The sequence below is a fragment of the Megascapheus bottae genome, chromosome 26, assembly GCF_031878675.1.
Source record: "Megascapheus bottae isolate mThoBot1 chromosome 26, mThoBot2.hap1, whole genome shotgun sequence".
Taxonomy (NCBI): Eukaryota; Metazoa; Chordata; class Mammalia; order Rodentia; family Geomyidae; genus Megascapheus; species Megascapheus bottae.
Genome location: NC_143534.1, coordinates 12,896,817 through 12,914,934, shown reverse-complemented (window position 1 = coordinate 12,914,934; position 18,118 = coordinate 12,896,817). Strand labels below are relative to the sequence as shown.

The 18,118-nt window shown below is 39.7% G+C and overlaps 1 protein-coding gene across 1 annotated transcript; it reads left to right on the top strand.

Moving 5' to 3' along the window:
- Positions 1 to 587: 587 nt before the first annotated feature.
- Hacd1 (3-hydroxyacyl-CoA dehydratase 1) lies at positions 588 to 17,069 on the top strand. The gene is made up of 7 exons (XM_090319179.1): positions 588 to 841; positions 6,950 to 7,067; positions 7,182 to 7,200; positions 7,279 to 7,367; positions 10,507 to 10,628; positions 15,482 to 15,660; positions 16,852 to 17,069. The coding sequence occupies exons 1-7, from the start codon at positions 588 to 590 to the stop codon at positions 16,932 to 16,934; spliced, it is 864 nt and encodes a 287-aa protein (XP_090175305.1). The 3' UTR covers positions 16,935 to 17,069.
- The last annotated feature ends 1,049 nt before the right edge of the window (positions 17,070 to 18,118 follow it).

Sequence of the window (18,118 nt, the reverse complement as noted above, 5' to 3'; positions counted from 1 at the left end):
ACGGGGAAAGAGGGACAGGAGGGAGAGAGGGAAAGAAGGAAGGAAGGAAGGAAGGAAGGAAGGAAGGAAGGAAGGAAGGAAGGAAGGAAGGAAGGAGGGAGGGAGGGAGGGAGGGAGGGAGGGAGGGAGGGCAGGCAGGCAGGCAGGCAGGCTAGCGAGCCGACTCTCCCTTCCTGGCGGGCACCTCCACCCATTCCCACTTCAGCGTCTTCCCCAGTCCTCTGCGCCCCCCGCTTTCCTCCAGACCCGCCCGGCGTCCCTAAGCTCGGAATCCCGGGGTTCCCTTAGAATCGCCAACTCCTGGTCCCTCACTTTGCAGCTGGCCGGGGTGCCGAGGGACAGCGAGACGGCGTTCGCGTCCCGACGGAGCGCGCGGCGGGCGGGGGTCCCCGCGGCGGATCGGGGGAGGGGGGCCCTGGGCTGGGAAGCGCTCTCCACGGGAGCCGGACCGGCCCGCGCCCCCCTCCACCGGAGCCGGGCCGGCCCGCGCCCCCCTCCGCCTCCGCCCCGGCGGGACCCGGGGCGGGGCGTCCCGCGGGGCCGGGCTGCGGGGCCGGGCGGCGCCGAGCCCCCTGCGCGCGCGGCACATGGGGCGCTGGACGGAGGCGGCGGCGCCAGCGGGCGGAGGCGCTTCAGCCTTGCGCTCGGCCGGATCCCCTCCCACTCCCCTGCCCCCGTCGACCCCCGGCTACGAGGCCACCATGGCGTCCAGCGAGGAGGACGGCAGCAACGGTGGCGCCTCGGAGGCCGGCGAGGAGAAGGAGGCCGCGGGTCAGAGGAGGCGCCTGGGGTTCCTGGCCACCGCCTGGCTCACCTTCTACAACATCGCCATGACCGCCGGGTACGCCGCGCCCCGGGCGGCCCCGTCCCGCCGCCGGCGTCTCCGGGAGCCGGGGTCCGGGGAGGAGGCAGGGGGCTCCCCGGACGGGGCGCGCTGGGGGCGCGCGGGGCGCGGGGGAGGGGCGGGGGGGCCGCGGCGCGCCGGGCATTGCCTAATACGGTGCCCGGCGTGCGGCGGAGGCCCGGGCCGGAGGTTAAGTATAGACCCGGGCAGGAATGCGGGGCCGTCCGCCGGGGGAGAGGACGGGAGAAAAGCCCGGGTCCCGGCCACCGGGGAGCGGATCCGGGACTCGATCCACCCCCGGGGCGCGCGCCCGGCCTGGCGGAGATCGCCGGGCAAGCTTTTCCTAACTCGGGGATGGAAAAGTAAAATAAATAAAAACCCACGAGGTCACTTAGAAGTTCTTGCTGTGAAGTGGCCTCTTCAGGGCTTCGGGCCCCTTCCTGATCCCCCCCCGGCCCCCCTGGGTGCTTTCATTTCTGGTTTGACAGGGACTGAGATCTTTGAGTGTGGTACTGAGCACGTGTTACATGACTTAGGATAATGAGAAATATAGGGACTTTTTTTTTTCTTGAGTATTTACTGTGTGTCAGAGATTGTCTCATTTCTTTCCTCCTCCTGTTCCTCTCTTCCTTCCTTCCTTCCTTCCTTCCTTCCTTCCTTCCTTCCTTCCTTCCTTCCTTCCTTCCTATATATCTTAGTTTTAGCATTCTGTAGTCCCAATTCATGATTAGATTTTGTAGAGTACAGTAACAAGGCACCACCAAGAGGTTGAGTCATCTGGCGGAAATCAACAAGAAAATGGATTTCCACTCCAACTGTCAAGACTCCAGAGCTTTACAACTTCACCTTTCTCTGTTCCTAAATTTTAAAATCTTGGAGAAAAAAAAAATCTTTAAGAGCAACTAGAAAATAATTCCACTCCCACCGTGCACTGCTGCCCTGAGACACAGGAGAGGTGGGAAGACGTATTTCTCCACTGGGGGAGTCTTACCCAATTAATACACACTTTCTGAACAGAAATGTGTTAATTGGCGGTTATTACTTCTCTTTCTAGTCTGTTCTCCATTCTGAAGAGACAAGTTGCCATTTCAGAGGTGAAAATCACACAATTGCAATCACAAACCCTTTAGAGAAAAGAAAAAAAAAAAAACCAAGAAGAAAAAACCTTTAGGGATTGCCTTCACTGCAATCTAAGGGTTTTAGGCCATCTTTCACTCAAAACCATTGATTCTAATCCCCCTTCCAAGTTTTCTTTTTTTCTTCTTTTCTCCCCCCCTCCGCTGTGTGTGTGTGTGTGTGTGTGTGTGTGTGTGTGTGTGTGACAGTACTGGGACTTGGGCATTGTCCCTTAACTTTTTCACTCAAGGCTAGCACTCTGCCACTTGAACCATAACTCCACTTCTTAACTTTGGGGCAGTTATTTGGGGATAAAAGGTATATGGACTTCCCTGCCTAGGTTGGCTTTGGACCACGATTCTCAGATCTGAGCTTTTTGAATAGCTAGGAATACAAGGCCCCTGGATTTTCATCTCAGTTTTCTTGCACTTGAAATCTTATTCTCACTCTTGTGTGCTCAGTACTCTCTATTTTTGCTCAGACTGTTCACTTTTTCTATAATGTCCTCCTTCCCTTGACTTCTATTCAAGACAGTAACTGAGGTTTGTGAGGTCGCCTGCCTCATCTGGTAGAGACTTAAATGCTTTCTCCTTTGCCATCCCCACCTTCCACTTCATTCCTGTTCTTTCTATTCTTCTCTAGCAAACCATGTATATCCTAAATTTACCTGTCTCTGCTTCTATTGAGAAGACTCATATGCTTTTCTAAGTCAGGGGTCACTGTTGAAGAAGAAATAGAATTTGCCTATGCAGAGAGTAAACATTTCAAGTGAGACAGGTGCTAGAAATAGCTACGGGCTGCAGTTCTCTTTATTCATTGGGGAATGTATTAAGAGCATTGGATTGAAGAAGTTGTGGCGATACAGTTGGGAAGAAAGCATGGCTTTAATGGTGTAGCAGGCATCAACATTGCCTTCTTGTAAATTGTTGTGCAAAACAGGATTTAGGAGTGTTTATTATTTTTTTGTAGAGATACAAAAATGATAAGTATAATGCATGTGTGTGTAAGCATTCTGTATGCCTAGCGTAACCTTTCCTTTTCCCTCAATATTTTTCATGTGAGTTTAGGACCTGCAAGTTTTGACCCCAATCTACTTACTCAGGAAGGCTCTACCTGGGCATCTTCATTGAAATAAGGACTCTATCTTTATTTCTTCTGCTTAATTTTTCTGCTGGCGCCACCATACCTAGGCTTATTTCATTCTTTCAAGCTGATTAGTCTTAAACCTCTCTGGCCTATAGTTTCTCTCTGCCTTAACACTGGAATAACATGGTCACTCTGCTAGATTATTGCACAGAACAGAGAGATCATTCATAGGTGAGAGATCCTCACCAAGAATTCTGTGATGCACAATGCTTAAAAATGCCACTTCTCACCACCTGATTTTAAACTTGCACTTCTTGCAAAAAGGAAGATGGCTTAAGATGTTTTCACAGTATAGGTAGTATGACTTACTAGAGCAAGGAATCTAACATTTGTTTCTCATCTATCTTTGGTGTACGTTTTCCTGCTGAGGATAGATAGTGAGCACGGATTTACACAATCCTTTTGCCAGGAGTTTGAGCAATGAATCAACTTACTGAAATACAGGAAACAGAACATGGCCATTGGCATGTGAGTATCCAAGTAGCAAAATCCAGGGTGTCTCCAGGAAGTATTGAATGGAAAACTTGCAAAAGAAAGCCAAGAAAGATGAGATGGAGGGAGGAAAAGAGGTTTGAGGGGAAAAAACTTATATGTAAAGTCATGTAATTAGCCGTGCCATGTAAGTACAGCCTATGGATCTCATTTCAATCATATAAAAATTATGCAATGATTCTGGAAATTTGTACTTTGGTTTCTTGTTTTAGTGGTATTATAGGGTTTTTCCCCATTTCCTCATGTTCGTTTCAATAAATACTAGGGGGGGAATGTTTTAATTTTTTATTATTGTAAAGGTAATGTACAGGGAAGTGACAGTTACGTAAGTCAGGTAAAGAGTAGATTTCTTTTTGGACAATGTCACCTTTTCCCTCACTCTTTCCCAGTTTTCCCTGTACATCCCCACCCTTAAGTTGTATAGATTATTTTCAACACAGTGTCTATGAGTACTACCACTGCTGCATTTGTTTTCCCACTGGCCGTTTCTGTGCTTCCACTTACACTACCTAACAAATATCATCATAGTATTTATAATGAAACATTTGTGAATCATAGGATTTTGGGGGTTTGATTGAAAGGGATCAGGGGAGGGGAGCTATGGCAGTTTGGAAGAAACAAGATGAACAATTAGATGATAATTGTTGTGTGTGTGTGCCAAACCCATGGAGGGGGATTATTATACTGTTCTGTGTAGCTTTATGTCCATTTGAAATTGCTTACACTTAAAAATTAAAAGGTAGAGTTGAGATTTTAGTGAGATAGAGATAGCTAAGAAATTGTTTCAGCCTTCAGGAATTCTCAGAAGAAAAAGAAACACCAGAAGACAGCTAGCAGGAAAAGTTGAGGCTTTTCAGGGTTATTGTAACTGTAATGAGAGAAGAAGGCCTGCGTTTTGTAAATTATGGCATGGTTTCTTGTTAGAGCACTGTTCTTTTATCTTCATTTACTAATTTAAGACTTCCTCGTAGCAAATGCTATGACCTATTTATCTCTAATTCCTTTCAAAGTAACTAGGTTGGAATTTGTCTTAATATATGTTGAACCTGAAAGATGAATGGCAGAATGAATGAATGAATAAGTGTACGAATGAAGCAAGTAATCAAGAAATCATCTACACAGAGAACACATCTTCATGTGTTATTTCTTATTTCCCATAGACAACCTATTGATCAAGGACTGACTGTTTTCATGTTATCTGTAGCCCTGGCATATTTAAAAAACAGAACAGAATGTCACAGATAATTCTTAGTAGGAGAAATTCTCATTTCTTCTGGAGTTTTGCTTGTGTGTTTCATCAGAATCAGTGAACTGGTGGATGAAGTCCAACACTGGATAAATGTGCAGCCTTCATAGATTCCTCCTCAGTTGGCACTTTGTAATGCTGGCTTTAGGAAGTAAAGACCTGTAGAATCAGTTAGATAAGTTACTTACTGAAGAACAGGTAAGGTAAAAATAAGTATTTCCCTCACTCCTTTGAGCCCCCGAATGTGAAGTTATTTTGAACTGTGCTGATTGGGGTGTGAACAAGCTTCAGTCCTTGATCCAATACTGCCACCTATGGACAACAGGAAGACTTGAACTATTATAACCCAGGGCTTTTTGTGAAGTGCACCTTAAATTTTATATTTAAAAATGACATTGAAACGAAATATCTCTTAGGATAATAGTTATCTCTCAAATTAACCTATTTCCTTTCATTTGACTATGCCTAAAAAAGACAAGTCTATGGAAAAGTGAAAGAAGACATCTCATCTTTTTGTTTTAAGCTTTTTGTGTTTTGCTGTTGTTGGTTTTGCTTTGTTTTCTTGTTTTTTGCAAGTCATGGGGTTTGAACTCAGGGTCTGGGCACTGTCCCTGAGCTCCTTATGTGTTCAAGGCCAGCATTCTACCACCTTAGCCACAGCACCACTTCTGGCTTTTTCTGTTTATATGGTACAGAGGAATTGAACCTAGGCCTTCAAGCATGCTAAGCTAGCACTTCACCACTGAGCCACATCCCCATCCCACTTTTTGTTTTCTTATTAAAAGCCTGAGGCCTAGGAGTTGAAGATTGGGAAGTTACAACAACAGAAACCTATCCACATTAACACTCAAGGATTGGCCTGGCTCTGAATTCAGTGTTGGTTCTCACATGTGGCTGAGTGGAGAGCTGTGCCATAGAGGATAGAGAACAAGACTGAGGTGTGGAGAACACAGCTTTTGTTTCATTGCTCCATTGTTAGCTTTCTCTGAGACTTGATGTCTGTTTCACCTGAAAAAGTGGCCTTCAACTTGATTTTTGCACACCACTATCAGTTAAAATAGTTGAGTATAGACTGGGTCTACAACCTTTAGATTGTCTTTGTCATTTAAGTAAGCATTACTATTGGAACCAGAAGGTGACGATCATCATGGATGGCCTTGGAGCAGGCAGTGTTGGCTCTCAGTCCTGGCTGATTTTGGCTGTATGTCCCTGTGATTCTGTTTCCTGAGCCATAGAATTGGATAATTCATCACAGGGTTACCCTGAGGATTAAATGTTAATACACATACGTCTGCAATGTAGAAAGCAGTCAGGAAATACATTTATCCTTGTTTGCTTTCATCCATACTTCTGTGTTTCACAAGTCTTAGTTTCTGACAGTACCTGACTTCTTGTCAGGTTTCATAACCAGACCATTGCTTTTACCTCACTGAGTGGTTCAAGTTCTTGGAGTAAAAAGCTTTGGTCCTTATCCTATTTTTTTAGTGTTCCAAACAGCTTCTTGTATTCAGTATTTTACCATATGCCATCAATTTTCTTTTAAAACTCCGAAGCTCTTATATCCAATCAATCACCAGAAAACTGGAAGTGGCACTGTGGCTCAAGTGGTAGAGCGGTAGCCTTAAGCTGAAGAGCTCAGGGACAACATCCAGGCCTAGAGTTCAAGCCCTACGACAATAAAAAAATACACATAACTTTTACCATCTCAACCTTTGCTAAGATACAAGTCAGTAGCAAGAAGGACATTTATATTTTTATGCAGCCATGTCACTGTCCCTCTGCTGAAGTTCCTCTTCCAAAGCTGAAACTCTGCACAATTAAACACTAATTCCCTGTTGTTGTCTGTGTTCCTCCCTCTCACCCCCAGCCTCTGGAAACCACTGTTGTACTGGCAGACCCTGCATTTGAGTGCTCTGAGTACCTCACAGAAGCAAAACCTACAGCCCTGTGTTCTCAAGCTGACTGACATCCCATTCACATGCATCTATTCTTATCATTCAGACACCTGGGTGGATTCCATCTCGTAGCTATTGTAAAGAATGCTTCCATCCACATCTGTACAGATTCATTTTGCTAGAACTTCAAAATATTTCTATTTTCTCTAGGTGGTTGGTTCTTGCTATTGCCATGGTTCGCTTTTATATGGAAAAAGGAACACACAGAGGTTTATATAAAAGTATTCAGAAGACACTTAAGTTTTTCCAGACTTTTGCCTTGCTTGAGGTAAGTTTCTCAACATGTTGTTTTCGTGTTATATGATGTATTGAAAATATTTTTTTATCCTGGTTACATACCACCTGTGATATATCATTAACTTGTGATTTTTTTGGCTTTCAGATAGCCCACTGTTTAATTGGTGAGTATTTGCTTTTATTTTATATTGTTATCACAAGTAGCCTTTAAGGCAGTAGTTGACTAGTTTTTCCTCTCCAAGGTATTGTTCCTACTTCTGTGCTTGTGACTGGGGTCCAAGTAAGTTCAAGACTCTTCATGGTATGGCTCATCACTCACAGTATAAAACCGGTAAGTGATGCACGCACTGTCTTCTTGAATCTGCAGGGTAAGTTTTCCTTAATAAGGATCTAAGCTATTAATATATGTAAGGAAGCAGAACAGTTTGGCAAAAAAAGATGTATGTTGGAATTCAATTATCACTGTACATTAACGTATTACTACAATAGACTGACTTTGAATTAAAAATAAATATTGTCATCTTACATTCTCATTGTACTCTTTTCCTATGTTTTCTGACTTTGGAAATTAACATTTATCTTCTGCCTGAAAACTGAAACTTTCCTATTGAAGTTTCTTTCTTATCGAAGTTATTCTCCTTGATTATGTAATTCAGTATATATACATATATATGTATATGTATGTGTATATATATGTATATATATATATATATCTCAGACGTGGAGCTTGTATTCAGGGCATGGGCACTGTCCTTGGGCTTTCTCAAGGCTAGCCCCTTGAGCCACAGCACCACTTCCTGCTTTTTCTGTGTATGTGGTACCAAGGAATTGAACCCAGTGCTTCGTGCATGCTAGGCAAGCACTCTCCCACTAGGCCATGCTCCTAGCCCTAAAAGTTACACTTTCAATGAATGAGTATAAAATCAGAAGATGGCTACGATAGCAGAGATGGGCTGAATTGCTGTTTTCTCCGTGGTGGATGTACGATTTGTCTCTCTCTCACTGCCATATTTCTTTTCTAGTAAACTTGTCTTTATTTAGAAAAGAACAAAAAAAAACTCCCCACAAAATCACAGATGGAAGGAATAAGTACAGGATGGTGACTGTAATTAATAGCAATATAACATACAGTTGAAAATTGATAACGAGTAGTTTTGAAGTGTCTTCAGCACAAATAAATGAGAAGACAATGCATATGCAAATTAGCTTCATTTGGCCATTCAGATAATACATCAGGATGTATAACATAAATATAGATAGTTTTTTTAGTTAAAAATCATTTTAAAAAGTTAGAATTGAGAAGCTTCAAGACAAATAAACCTACTATTTATACAGGTATACAGGTATGATGGGAGACAGAACTAATTACAGAATCTAATTAATGGCTTAAACTCAGTAGACAAAACAAGCACCACACAGACTCTGTGAAGATACTGGACCTTTTAAAGCCATGTCATAAATATTTCCCAGCTCAACCCTTCTGACCTTCTTGACTGCTTCATATTCTCCTGTCCACTTGAGGACAGATATCTGGCCTCTTTTCCATTCCTCAGACGCCTTTCTTGTCTCCTCTGTGCTTTGAGGCTGACACCCAACCTGCTCTCTGCTTCCCCAGAGCCTCACTGGCCTCCTGTCTGCGGGGGGAACAGACTGCTGACCTTCTGCCCTTTGACTAGTCTGCACTTTAGCCCTCTTGACTAGGATCTTTCACCCAACTTCCTTGACCCACCTGGTCCCTCACCAGATAGTAATAAGCACTTGGCATGCAGGGAACCAGACTGCATTAAGATTGCTTAAAAGCAGTAGCGCAATATTAACAGCGTAGTTGAGGGACTGTTCTAGGTAGTGGAGGAATGCACCAGTCCAGACAGCACCACAGGAATCTGAAGAATGAAGGAAAAGAAAGACAAAGACAGAAGAGCCCCATTTAACTAGAAAGACACAAGGAGAAACAATGAGTCCCCAAAAGACAACAGAAACAAAAAATAAAACAAAAAGCCTTTTAGAAGGAGGAGAAAGGTGGGTTTGGGAGAGATAGTGGAGATCTATGAAAGGATGCCTCACCAACTGACATGTTGAATTGAAATTCTTATGTACAACTATATATGCATAGTAAAAAAATCCTTCAGTCCAGAAAGAAGTGAACCTTCTGTTCCTTTTACCTTTTACAGGATCAGCCTCTTAGGATTATGATTCCCTTTTATCAGAGAACTGTATTCCACTAGCATCTATCAACCATGCCTTAATTAATGCAGCCATAGTTATTGAATACATTCTCCATATCTGGCCTTGTGCTAATTTCTGAGTTTACAACAGTGAATAAGACAATCCCAGTTGTTACCAAATTAGATGTTGGAGCAGTTATCCAATTATTGATTATGCTTCAGGTACTAATTGCACAGCTACTGTGTGCCTGATACAGTACTGTTAAATCACATGATTCCTGCTCTAGTAACTGAGAGAGAAATTAAATAGATAGCTACACAAAGACTGGTTTAATAATATTCCTGTTCAATGCTTTGAAACAAGAGCTCTGCACGCTTTGCAGTGTATTCTTAGGGTTTAGTTTAGGAGCATTTTCTAGCATGTGTGATCTTTCAGGTGGATGTTTAAAGATGAGGGGAAAAATTCCCTGTGGGAGACAATACGGGAATGATGTTCTAATTCGAAATATGTGTATACATAAAGACAAAGATTCTGAGTATATTTTGGGGAAATAACAGCAAGTGTGGTGAGAAGTAGGTAGGAGGGTTCGGGGATTAGAGATGAAGCTGGGGAGATTTCTGAGCTCAGGTTATAAGGGACTTTGAATAGCGAGCTCAGATGTTAGGATTATCCTTTTATCCTGTTAAGCAATGGGGGAACCAGCAAACTTTTAAGTCTTAAGATTTAGCTGATCCTGTCTGCTTTGTTTTTAAGAGGAAAAACCTTCATCCTTGAGAAGAAACTTAAGAAATAATTAGGCCCTGGATGAAAACATCAGTAATAGGGACAAAGATGCCTGGCAAGATTAGAGTTTGTTTCACAGTAGATAGAATCAGTTTGATTAAAAGACTACTAAATTGGAGCTGGGATGTAGCTCAGTGGCAGAATACTTGCCTAGTATTAGAAAGACCCTGGGTTTGAGCCCCAGTCCCACAAAAAAGTAAAAACTTGAAGGGTTCTTATTGTTCCTATCCTGCTTCTCAAGGAGTGATAGTGTCCTGAAATAGTGGAATTACTGGCTGGACTGAAGCAAAACCAGTCACTAGTTGAACATTCTTGTGCCTAAGGCATATTGAACTGTCCTGTTAGAAGAAATTCCAAAATGGTGACTACCTTATTAAGTTTCCCATATGGAAAAATTTGTCTATAATCTGGGTATTCCATCATGATAAATGACAAGAGATAGTTAAAAAACACACTACCTCACCAAAACCCACAAGTTGAGGTCTGTACAGCAACTGTGGATTTCTCTGTGATTTCTGCAGATCCAGAATGAGGAGAGCGTGGTGCTTTTCCTGGTCTCCTGGACGGTGACTGAGATAACCCGCTATTCCTTCTACACGTTCAGTCTCCTCGACCACTTGCCATACTTCATTAAATGGGCCAGGTCGTGATGTCTTGTCCTTTGGTTTCTCTCTGTCCTCTGCCTGTGGATTTCGTGTGCTCAGCTAACACCAGACCATTAAAACAGGGCTGTAACTCCATGATGCAAGATATGGCTATTTTCAGTTATTCTAGTAACATTATAACATGTATTCTAAAAGCTTAATTTTATTGATGCTCGGAGATGAATCATATTAAAATGTTTAGTGTGAAAGGGATGCAAAACTAATGACATCCCTAAGTAGCCTCAGAAATGGTCGTTTTTCTTTGAAAGCACTATATTAGCTGAACAGTAGTAAAATATGTCCTTTTGTATTATTGATTGACATTAATATTCAATCTAGCACCTACAATTTTTAGTTTCTTACAGAAACAATGCCATTTTGAATCTTAATTTTAATAACTTTGCTCTAAGTAGCATAGATATTTCCAAAATCACATGTAATAATTGAATTATTTCAAACATGCACCATTTTATGTCTTAAGGGTTTCAAATGTATCCTATAAAAATCATCTTTTAAAGTAAAAGAGGTACTATTCTGTGTGAAGTTTGAATTCTTCCAGTAACTGATATTTATAGTTAGTTATTCTAAAAGAAAATCTGCTATTTGGAGAACAAATCACAAGCTTGCATAGATCTGTTCATCGCAATTTGTTTGTTGTATTTAGCATAGCAATAACATAACAAAAATGACCTGTGACATCTGACTGCCTCATACCTAAGATGCAGCTGTATACCTAACAAAAATTCAGCTATATCCTCGAAGACAAACACACACAGAATGCTTTTCAGCCTACCAAGTTTAAAGTGTATGTCCCATATTTGTAGCTAAAAAGTATATTCTTAGATTTTTGTTAAACTACAGAAGAAAAACACTTGCATTTCAGAAAGCTCCGATAGCAGTATGTAGAATAAATACAGGAGGATCCCAGATTCTATTATCTCTGGAGGGAAAAACAGTATAGAGTTTACTCATCTGGACCTTTTCATAATAAAAATATAAAAACACAGATGTGAGTTATATAAACCTAAACAGAGTAATAGTACCTTTGTTCTTATATCTTCTTTATATATAGAAAGAGATTATTTATATTTATCTAGTATAGTCTCTAATATTCTAAAGCTGCATACTATTTTACAGTATGATTGAATCACTTCTCTGTTGATAGGATTTAGAACATTCCCATCTTTCTGATATGATCAATAATGCTTTGAGATACTATAGTAATGCTGCATTGATATTTGTTTCTTTTAAAGCACTGACACTATGTTAATATATTCTTAATTAGCTAGTTTGAAGCTTGTTTTAGATCCCATATATTAAAAGCCTAACACTTTCTTCTTTAGTGAGTCCTTTTTCAACTGATGCATGATACATGCTCAAATATAATAAATTAGAATATATAAGTAAATCAAAAGGAAGGAAAAAATTTAAAATTACTTGCAATCTTTTTACAAGAGTATCACTTTTAGTTGTGTTATAGTTTTCTCAGACTTTCAAAATATTCTCTAGCTTTCTTCTAGACATTCTAAAGACAGTTGGAATTTATAACTTGAACTGGGATATTGTCGGTCATAAAAGCATTACACTATCATATGTGTGTCTGATAGGTTTCATTTTTAAAACTGAAAGCATAATCTAAGAAATTAGGTCTTGTGTTTAAATGCATGTCAATCACATTTTGCAGGCTAGTCTTCAGGCAGTCTGGCACCTTTGAAAATATTAACTTAGGACATATTTTGTGTGTTTATTTACAGAATTTGTTTGAAGAAACTAACAGAATATACACTGTGCACTATCCTTAGATCTGGCACATTCATCTTCAATATATTGGCTCTCTGTATTTGAAGATGTGTTTGCATGTTTATTTTTCAGTTTTGGGGCTTGAATTCGGGGGCCCTGGGCACTGTCCTTGAGCTTTTTCAAGGCTAGTACTCTATCACTTGAGCCCAAGTGCCACTTCTGGCTTTTCTGTGTATGTGGTACCAAGGAATTGAACCCAGGGCTTCCTGCATGCTAGACAAGCACTCTACCACTAAGTCACACTCCTGATCCTATGTTTGCATGTTTCGATTGTCTAGAAAGTACAAAACTGCATTGCTTGTTAAAATGTACTGTTTTGAAATCGTTTTTCAATTGCCTTAATGTGCTATGAGGTGTTACAAAAAACCTTTTCACATTGAAATGTATGTTAGCATAATACAAGTCATTTAATCATAATTGCAATGATGATTTATATACAAAATACTTTAAATATCCTAGCCGTCAGAATATATTTGTCAACTTCATTAAATAATCTAAAACATTATTTTTTTTTACGTTCAAACATAAAGCTTCAAATTAGAAATGGCTTCTTATTTTTAAGTGCTTTGGCCCTACTGTCGTGAGTTGACTCCTTTTGATTCTATGTATGTGTTGTAAATGTTCCTGACTTTTCGGAAACATTAAAGACAATTGTAATACTAGGTTAGGTTGTCATAGTTTATCCTAGGACTTTTTTTTCCTTAGTATTATTTAGTATTATTGTTTTGTATTCTCTTAGTATTATTTTTCCTCCTCCTATTATTCTTCTTATTATTTTGCCAGTCCTGGGGCTTGAACTCTTGCACTGTCCTTGGGCTTTCTCAAGGTTTGTGCACTACCACTTGAGCCACAGCACCACTTCTGGCTTTTTCTGTGTATGTGGTACGGATGAATTGAAACCAGGATTTTGTGCATGCTAGGCAGGCACTCTACCACTAGGCCATGTCCTTTTCCCTATTTATCTTAGTATTAACTGTGCTGGTGGCTCACACCTAGTCCTAGCTATTCAGGAGGCTGAGATCTAATGATCAATGTTCAAAGTCTCCAATTAACCACTAGAAAACTGGAAGTGGAGGTGTTTCTCTGAGCAAAAAAGCTCAGAGACAGCCCCTAGGCCCTGAGTTCAAGCCCCAAGAATGACAAAAACTAACAACCCCCCCAAGTATGATTAAAAATCATTTGACTGTCACATGAATTAAAAAAAATAAAATCTTTCCTCAAAAGAACAAAAAGCACAGATTTTTATCAGTTTGGGTATTTTATTTCAAATGAGACTGTGAAATATTTAGTTATATGCAATTTTTTTTTCTGCCAGTCCTGAGCTTGAGCTCAGGGCCTCAGCCCTGTCCTTGGATTTTCTCAAGGCTAGAATTCTACCACCTGAGCCTCAGCACCACTTCCAGCTTTTTTCTATGTGTGTGGTACTGAGGAATCGAACCCAAGTCTTCGTGGATGCTAGGCAAGCACTCTGCCACGGGGCCAAACTCCCAGCCCAGTTATATGCGATTTTTAAAACGTTGATACACAAAATGCCCAGGGCACTAGTAATGTCCAAAGAACTGTTGAGACCCAGAGCAGGGAGACCATCAGTAGGAAAAGTAAAGTATTTTTTTCTTTGTTCTCTAGTCATTAATCTATTTAGCAAATTACTTTGCCCTTCTCCCCACCCTATCCTGTAGGTAGCCTTGGCGCGTGGGATTCATGTGATTTTTAAACTGTCTCCAATTCTCTTCAGCTGACCGATTGGACTTTTCTTTGTAGTTGTTTCTTTGTGCCAACAACAGGATTCATTTGATCCATTTTTCAATAAAAACAAACTGCTCTTAGTTTTTGGAGTCAGGTCATTGCCGCAGCTCCTTTAGGCTCTTCCATTTGGGGACTCCGCCGGTCATACTGTACATTTCAAGAGCTTGTCACAATCCAAATCAATCCCAAATGATGAGTTGCAATTTTGAGTAGCGATTTTGCAGCTCTGTTTTTAACAAGCTAACCCTTATTGAAAGACCCTTCACTTGTTTTGATGTGAAAGCAAGTTTAAATAATACTCATTACCTGTGACTCGGATTACCTGCCACAGCACCACTTGTGCACTTGTGGCTTTTTTTTTTCTATTTATGTAGTACTGAGGAATCAATTCAGGGTCTTAGTGCATGCTAGACAAGCACTCTTAACAAACTCCTGGCCCCCTTATCTGTTTTCTGCTATAATTAATTTCCCTACACTTCTGGAAAATAGCTGCTTTGATCGTTTCAAGTTTTTCTTTTCTTTTCTTTTCTTTTTTTTTTTTTTGTCAATCATGGAGCTTGAACCCTGGGCCTGGGTGCTGTCTCTGAGCCCTTCAGCTTAAGGCTAGCACTCTACCACTTGAGCCACTTCTGGTTTTCTGGTGGTTAATTGGAGATCAGAGCCTCATGGACTTTTTGGTGCCCTGGCTGGTTTTGAAACTCGCTCCTCAGATCTCAGCCTCCTGAGTAGCTGGGATTACAGGCGTGAGTCACTGGTACATGGCTTCAAGTTTTTGATATAAAATTAGATCATAAGTAGTCTTTTTGAAGAAAATGTTTGATCAGTAAGTGACTGCGGGGGGGGAGGGGAGGTGGAGGTGGAGGGAAATTATGAATGCATGTGCCAACAAAAGCTACCTTTATAATACCTAAGAACAACAACAAACTGTGGCAGGCAGGTATGCTGGCACACTTCTATAATCCTAGCTAATTTCAAGCCAACTTGAACAACACAGAAAGACTTCATCTAAAACCAGGAAGTTATATAAACATTTTTCAGTGTTTAAATGTGTCTCAGTAGACTAATATTACTTCTAATTTTCTTATGATTTTTCCATTTAGAATGGAAACTGCTATTAGAAAATAGGATGATAATTGATTAGGAAAGGATTTAAACAAAAATTAAACTACCTGTGTTAGGTTACTATAAATATAAACACAAAAGAGAATTTCTAGGTTTAAAGCAGGAAGAGTAGAAAAGATGATTATCGAAATAAAATCCAATAAACGTTTCAGAACAAATCTGAATTTTTCTCTTTTTTTTCCAGATATAATTTTTTTATCATCTTATATCCTGTCGGAGTTGCTGGTGAACTTCTTACAATCTATGCTGCCTTGCCATATGTGAAAAAATCAGGAATGTTTTCAATAAGACTTCCTAACAAATACAACGTCTCTTTTGATTATTATTATTTCCTTCTTATAACCATGGCCTCATATATACCATGTAAGTATATATTTATTAGTACTTTGACTTAACATGATGGGCAGGCTCTTTTATGAAAGATATCATAATCTAGTGTTACAAGCTAGGAGAGATAATTTGAAAAATTTGCTTCTAAACACATTAAAATCTCCATTCAATCCCATATTATTTATGCTTTAATGGGGATGTATAAAACCTTTCTTTAACAATTTGTGAGCCAAAGGGTGAGAAAATTAATGTATATATGTGATTGCCTTTTGCTTAATGTGATGCAATTGTTTGAAAATAATGAAAAGGAAAACAGTTGCAAAGTTGCCTTTGTGAATTGCTTGTATTTGGAATTTGTATTTGTATTTGGAATCATGTATCTGAGTGTGAACAGTCTATCTAAGAGAATATTAGACCGTTCTTTTCTACTGATTACAGGTATTTGGAAAAGTCACCTAGAGATACTTTTTAGTCTCTTTGATGTCCCTGTATGTTGCTTACTGAAAACAAGGCAGCTCTTCTTGAAATATTTTCAGTAAAGTATCCTCTCTGCTTAATTTCTCATCATCTGTCAGTAGTTGCAATGCTGGAGCCAGTGAGACTCTCCTCACTTCACTGAGGTACTGATAGGGCTATAGCTTTAGGTCAGATTTTGATAGCCACGGTCAGGAAATGGGAGAGGAAAACAAAATTGTTAGTAATCCTTTTCAAGACGATTAGAAACCCTGAAGTCATTTGAAGTCGGAAGGAGATGAGGAAAGTTTATAAAACATCAACGGCTACAGTGACATACTACAAAGTATTTCATTGGAAAGAGAATGTACAGAAAACCTGACCTCCTGACATCTAGCTTTGAAACTCTTCCACAATACAAATGGACTTAAGGGAGTTTTTGTCCCTTCATCTTCTACCATGATAGACTGATTCTGTGTCAGGTTCTGGTACAGTATTTGGAAAGTGTTACTGAGTTTTAAATTTAGACATGGCCATCCAGGTCCTTATGAAGGTATTTAAGCATGCTTTTTAAAGAAAATATAAAGAAAAACAAAATTAAAACCTCCAACCATTGATACCATTAAAATATTAGCTATGTATTATGGCGAATATCCCTAAGTATTCACACACTGAGCTCAGTGTCAGAGTGGTAATAATGCAATGTAATGAACAGATTTCAGGCATAAGTCATGATGGCTTATCTTTCTTTGGTTTCTTGTTCCATTTCAGTGTTTCCACAACTCTATTTTCATATGTTACGCCAAAGAAGGAAGGTGCTTCACGGAGAGGTGTTTGTAGAAAAGGATGATTAATGGATCCCTACACACACAGTGCGGTGCTCTTTTTCCAGAATAACCAGATTACTTGAGTCCAACTTTTAATAACAAGAATAAACAATTTCATGGAATACCATGGGTTATACTATTTATTAAAATATCCACTTGAGACACATGGTGTTTGCCAATATTTGTCTTCAGCATTGCGTCAAGTCTATTTTAACAAAAAATGTATAGTGACTGTGAAAATCTTAGTGACTCTGAGGTTATCTAAAAAATAATTGGGTATGTTACCTGGGGAAGAAAAAGCTTTTGTTTTACTGATTTATTCTGGCAGCATATGCGACAGGTTTTAAAAATCAATACACAAAGATTAGTTTAATAATGTAACATTATGATACCTGCCATTAATGATAACTTACTAATAATGTATTGAAACCCACAGTTCACTTTTTCAATTTATCAGGTTACCTTTGTGTTTCATAACAACTTTTGGTAGTGTGAAGATAATTTGCTCTAGTAAGACTTTTGATAAAAAATAGCAACTTAAAAAAATTGAGTAGCAATTAAAGAATATTCTCTTTTTTCTTCTTTTTAAACAGTGTGGGGATAGAACTAAGGGTCTTGTTCATGCTAGGCAGGTTCTCTTACCAATGAGCTATCCTCCTAAGCCCCAAAAAATATTCTTTGAATTTATTTCTAGGCCACTAAACATATTTATTAAGCACATTTATTATTTAAACGAATCACTCAGTGACAACTTTTTCTCTGCAAGGATTTTAAGATATTAGAGGAAGAAAAAAGTATATTTTTCCTACTGGTAATAGTAAGTAATTGTGTATGATCATAATATGCTCAGATTTCTAGTTGAGAAAGGTTTCATTGTGCCATGGAATTATAAAAATCATGTCATGATATTCCTTTGTAGTTTTTACATAACTAAATTTTTCCAAGTATGATTCAATGTAGATATTATTGTGATGATTATGATTATTATTTACTGAGGATTAAACTCAGGTAGGCACTGTGACTTGAGCCATGCCTGCAGCCCTCATTTTATTCTATAGTGAATAACTATAGAATATTGTTGATATCTTATAATCATAAGCAAATATGTCCCTCTATGAAGAAAGCCAAATCATAAGCAATGGTCCCTCAATGAAGAGGTGTCATGAAATAGCATGTGTATAATACATGTGCTCACATTCATCTCCAAGAAG

What these genes read in the sequence shown, in the direction of transcription:
- Hacd1 (XM_090319179.1), top strand. Translation starts at nt 588, where the DNA reads ATGGGGCGCTGGACGGAGGCGGCGGCGCCAGCGGGCGGAGGCGCTTCA. An exon ending in AACATCGCCATGACCGCCGG is followed by an intron (nt 842 to 6,949) that starts GTACGCCGCGCC and finishes TATTTTCTCTAG; the next exon opens with GTGGTTGGTTCTTGCTATTG. An exon ending in TACTTCATTAAATGGGCCAG is followed by an intron (nt 10,629 to 15,481) that starts GTCGTGATGTCT and finishes TTTTTTTTCCAG; the next exon opens with ATATAATTTTTTTATCATCT.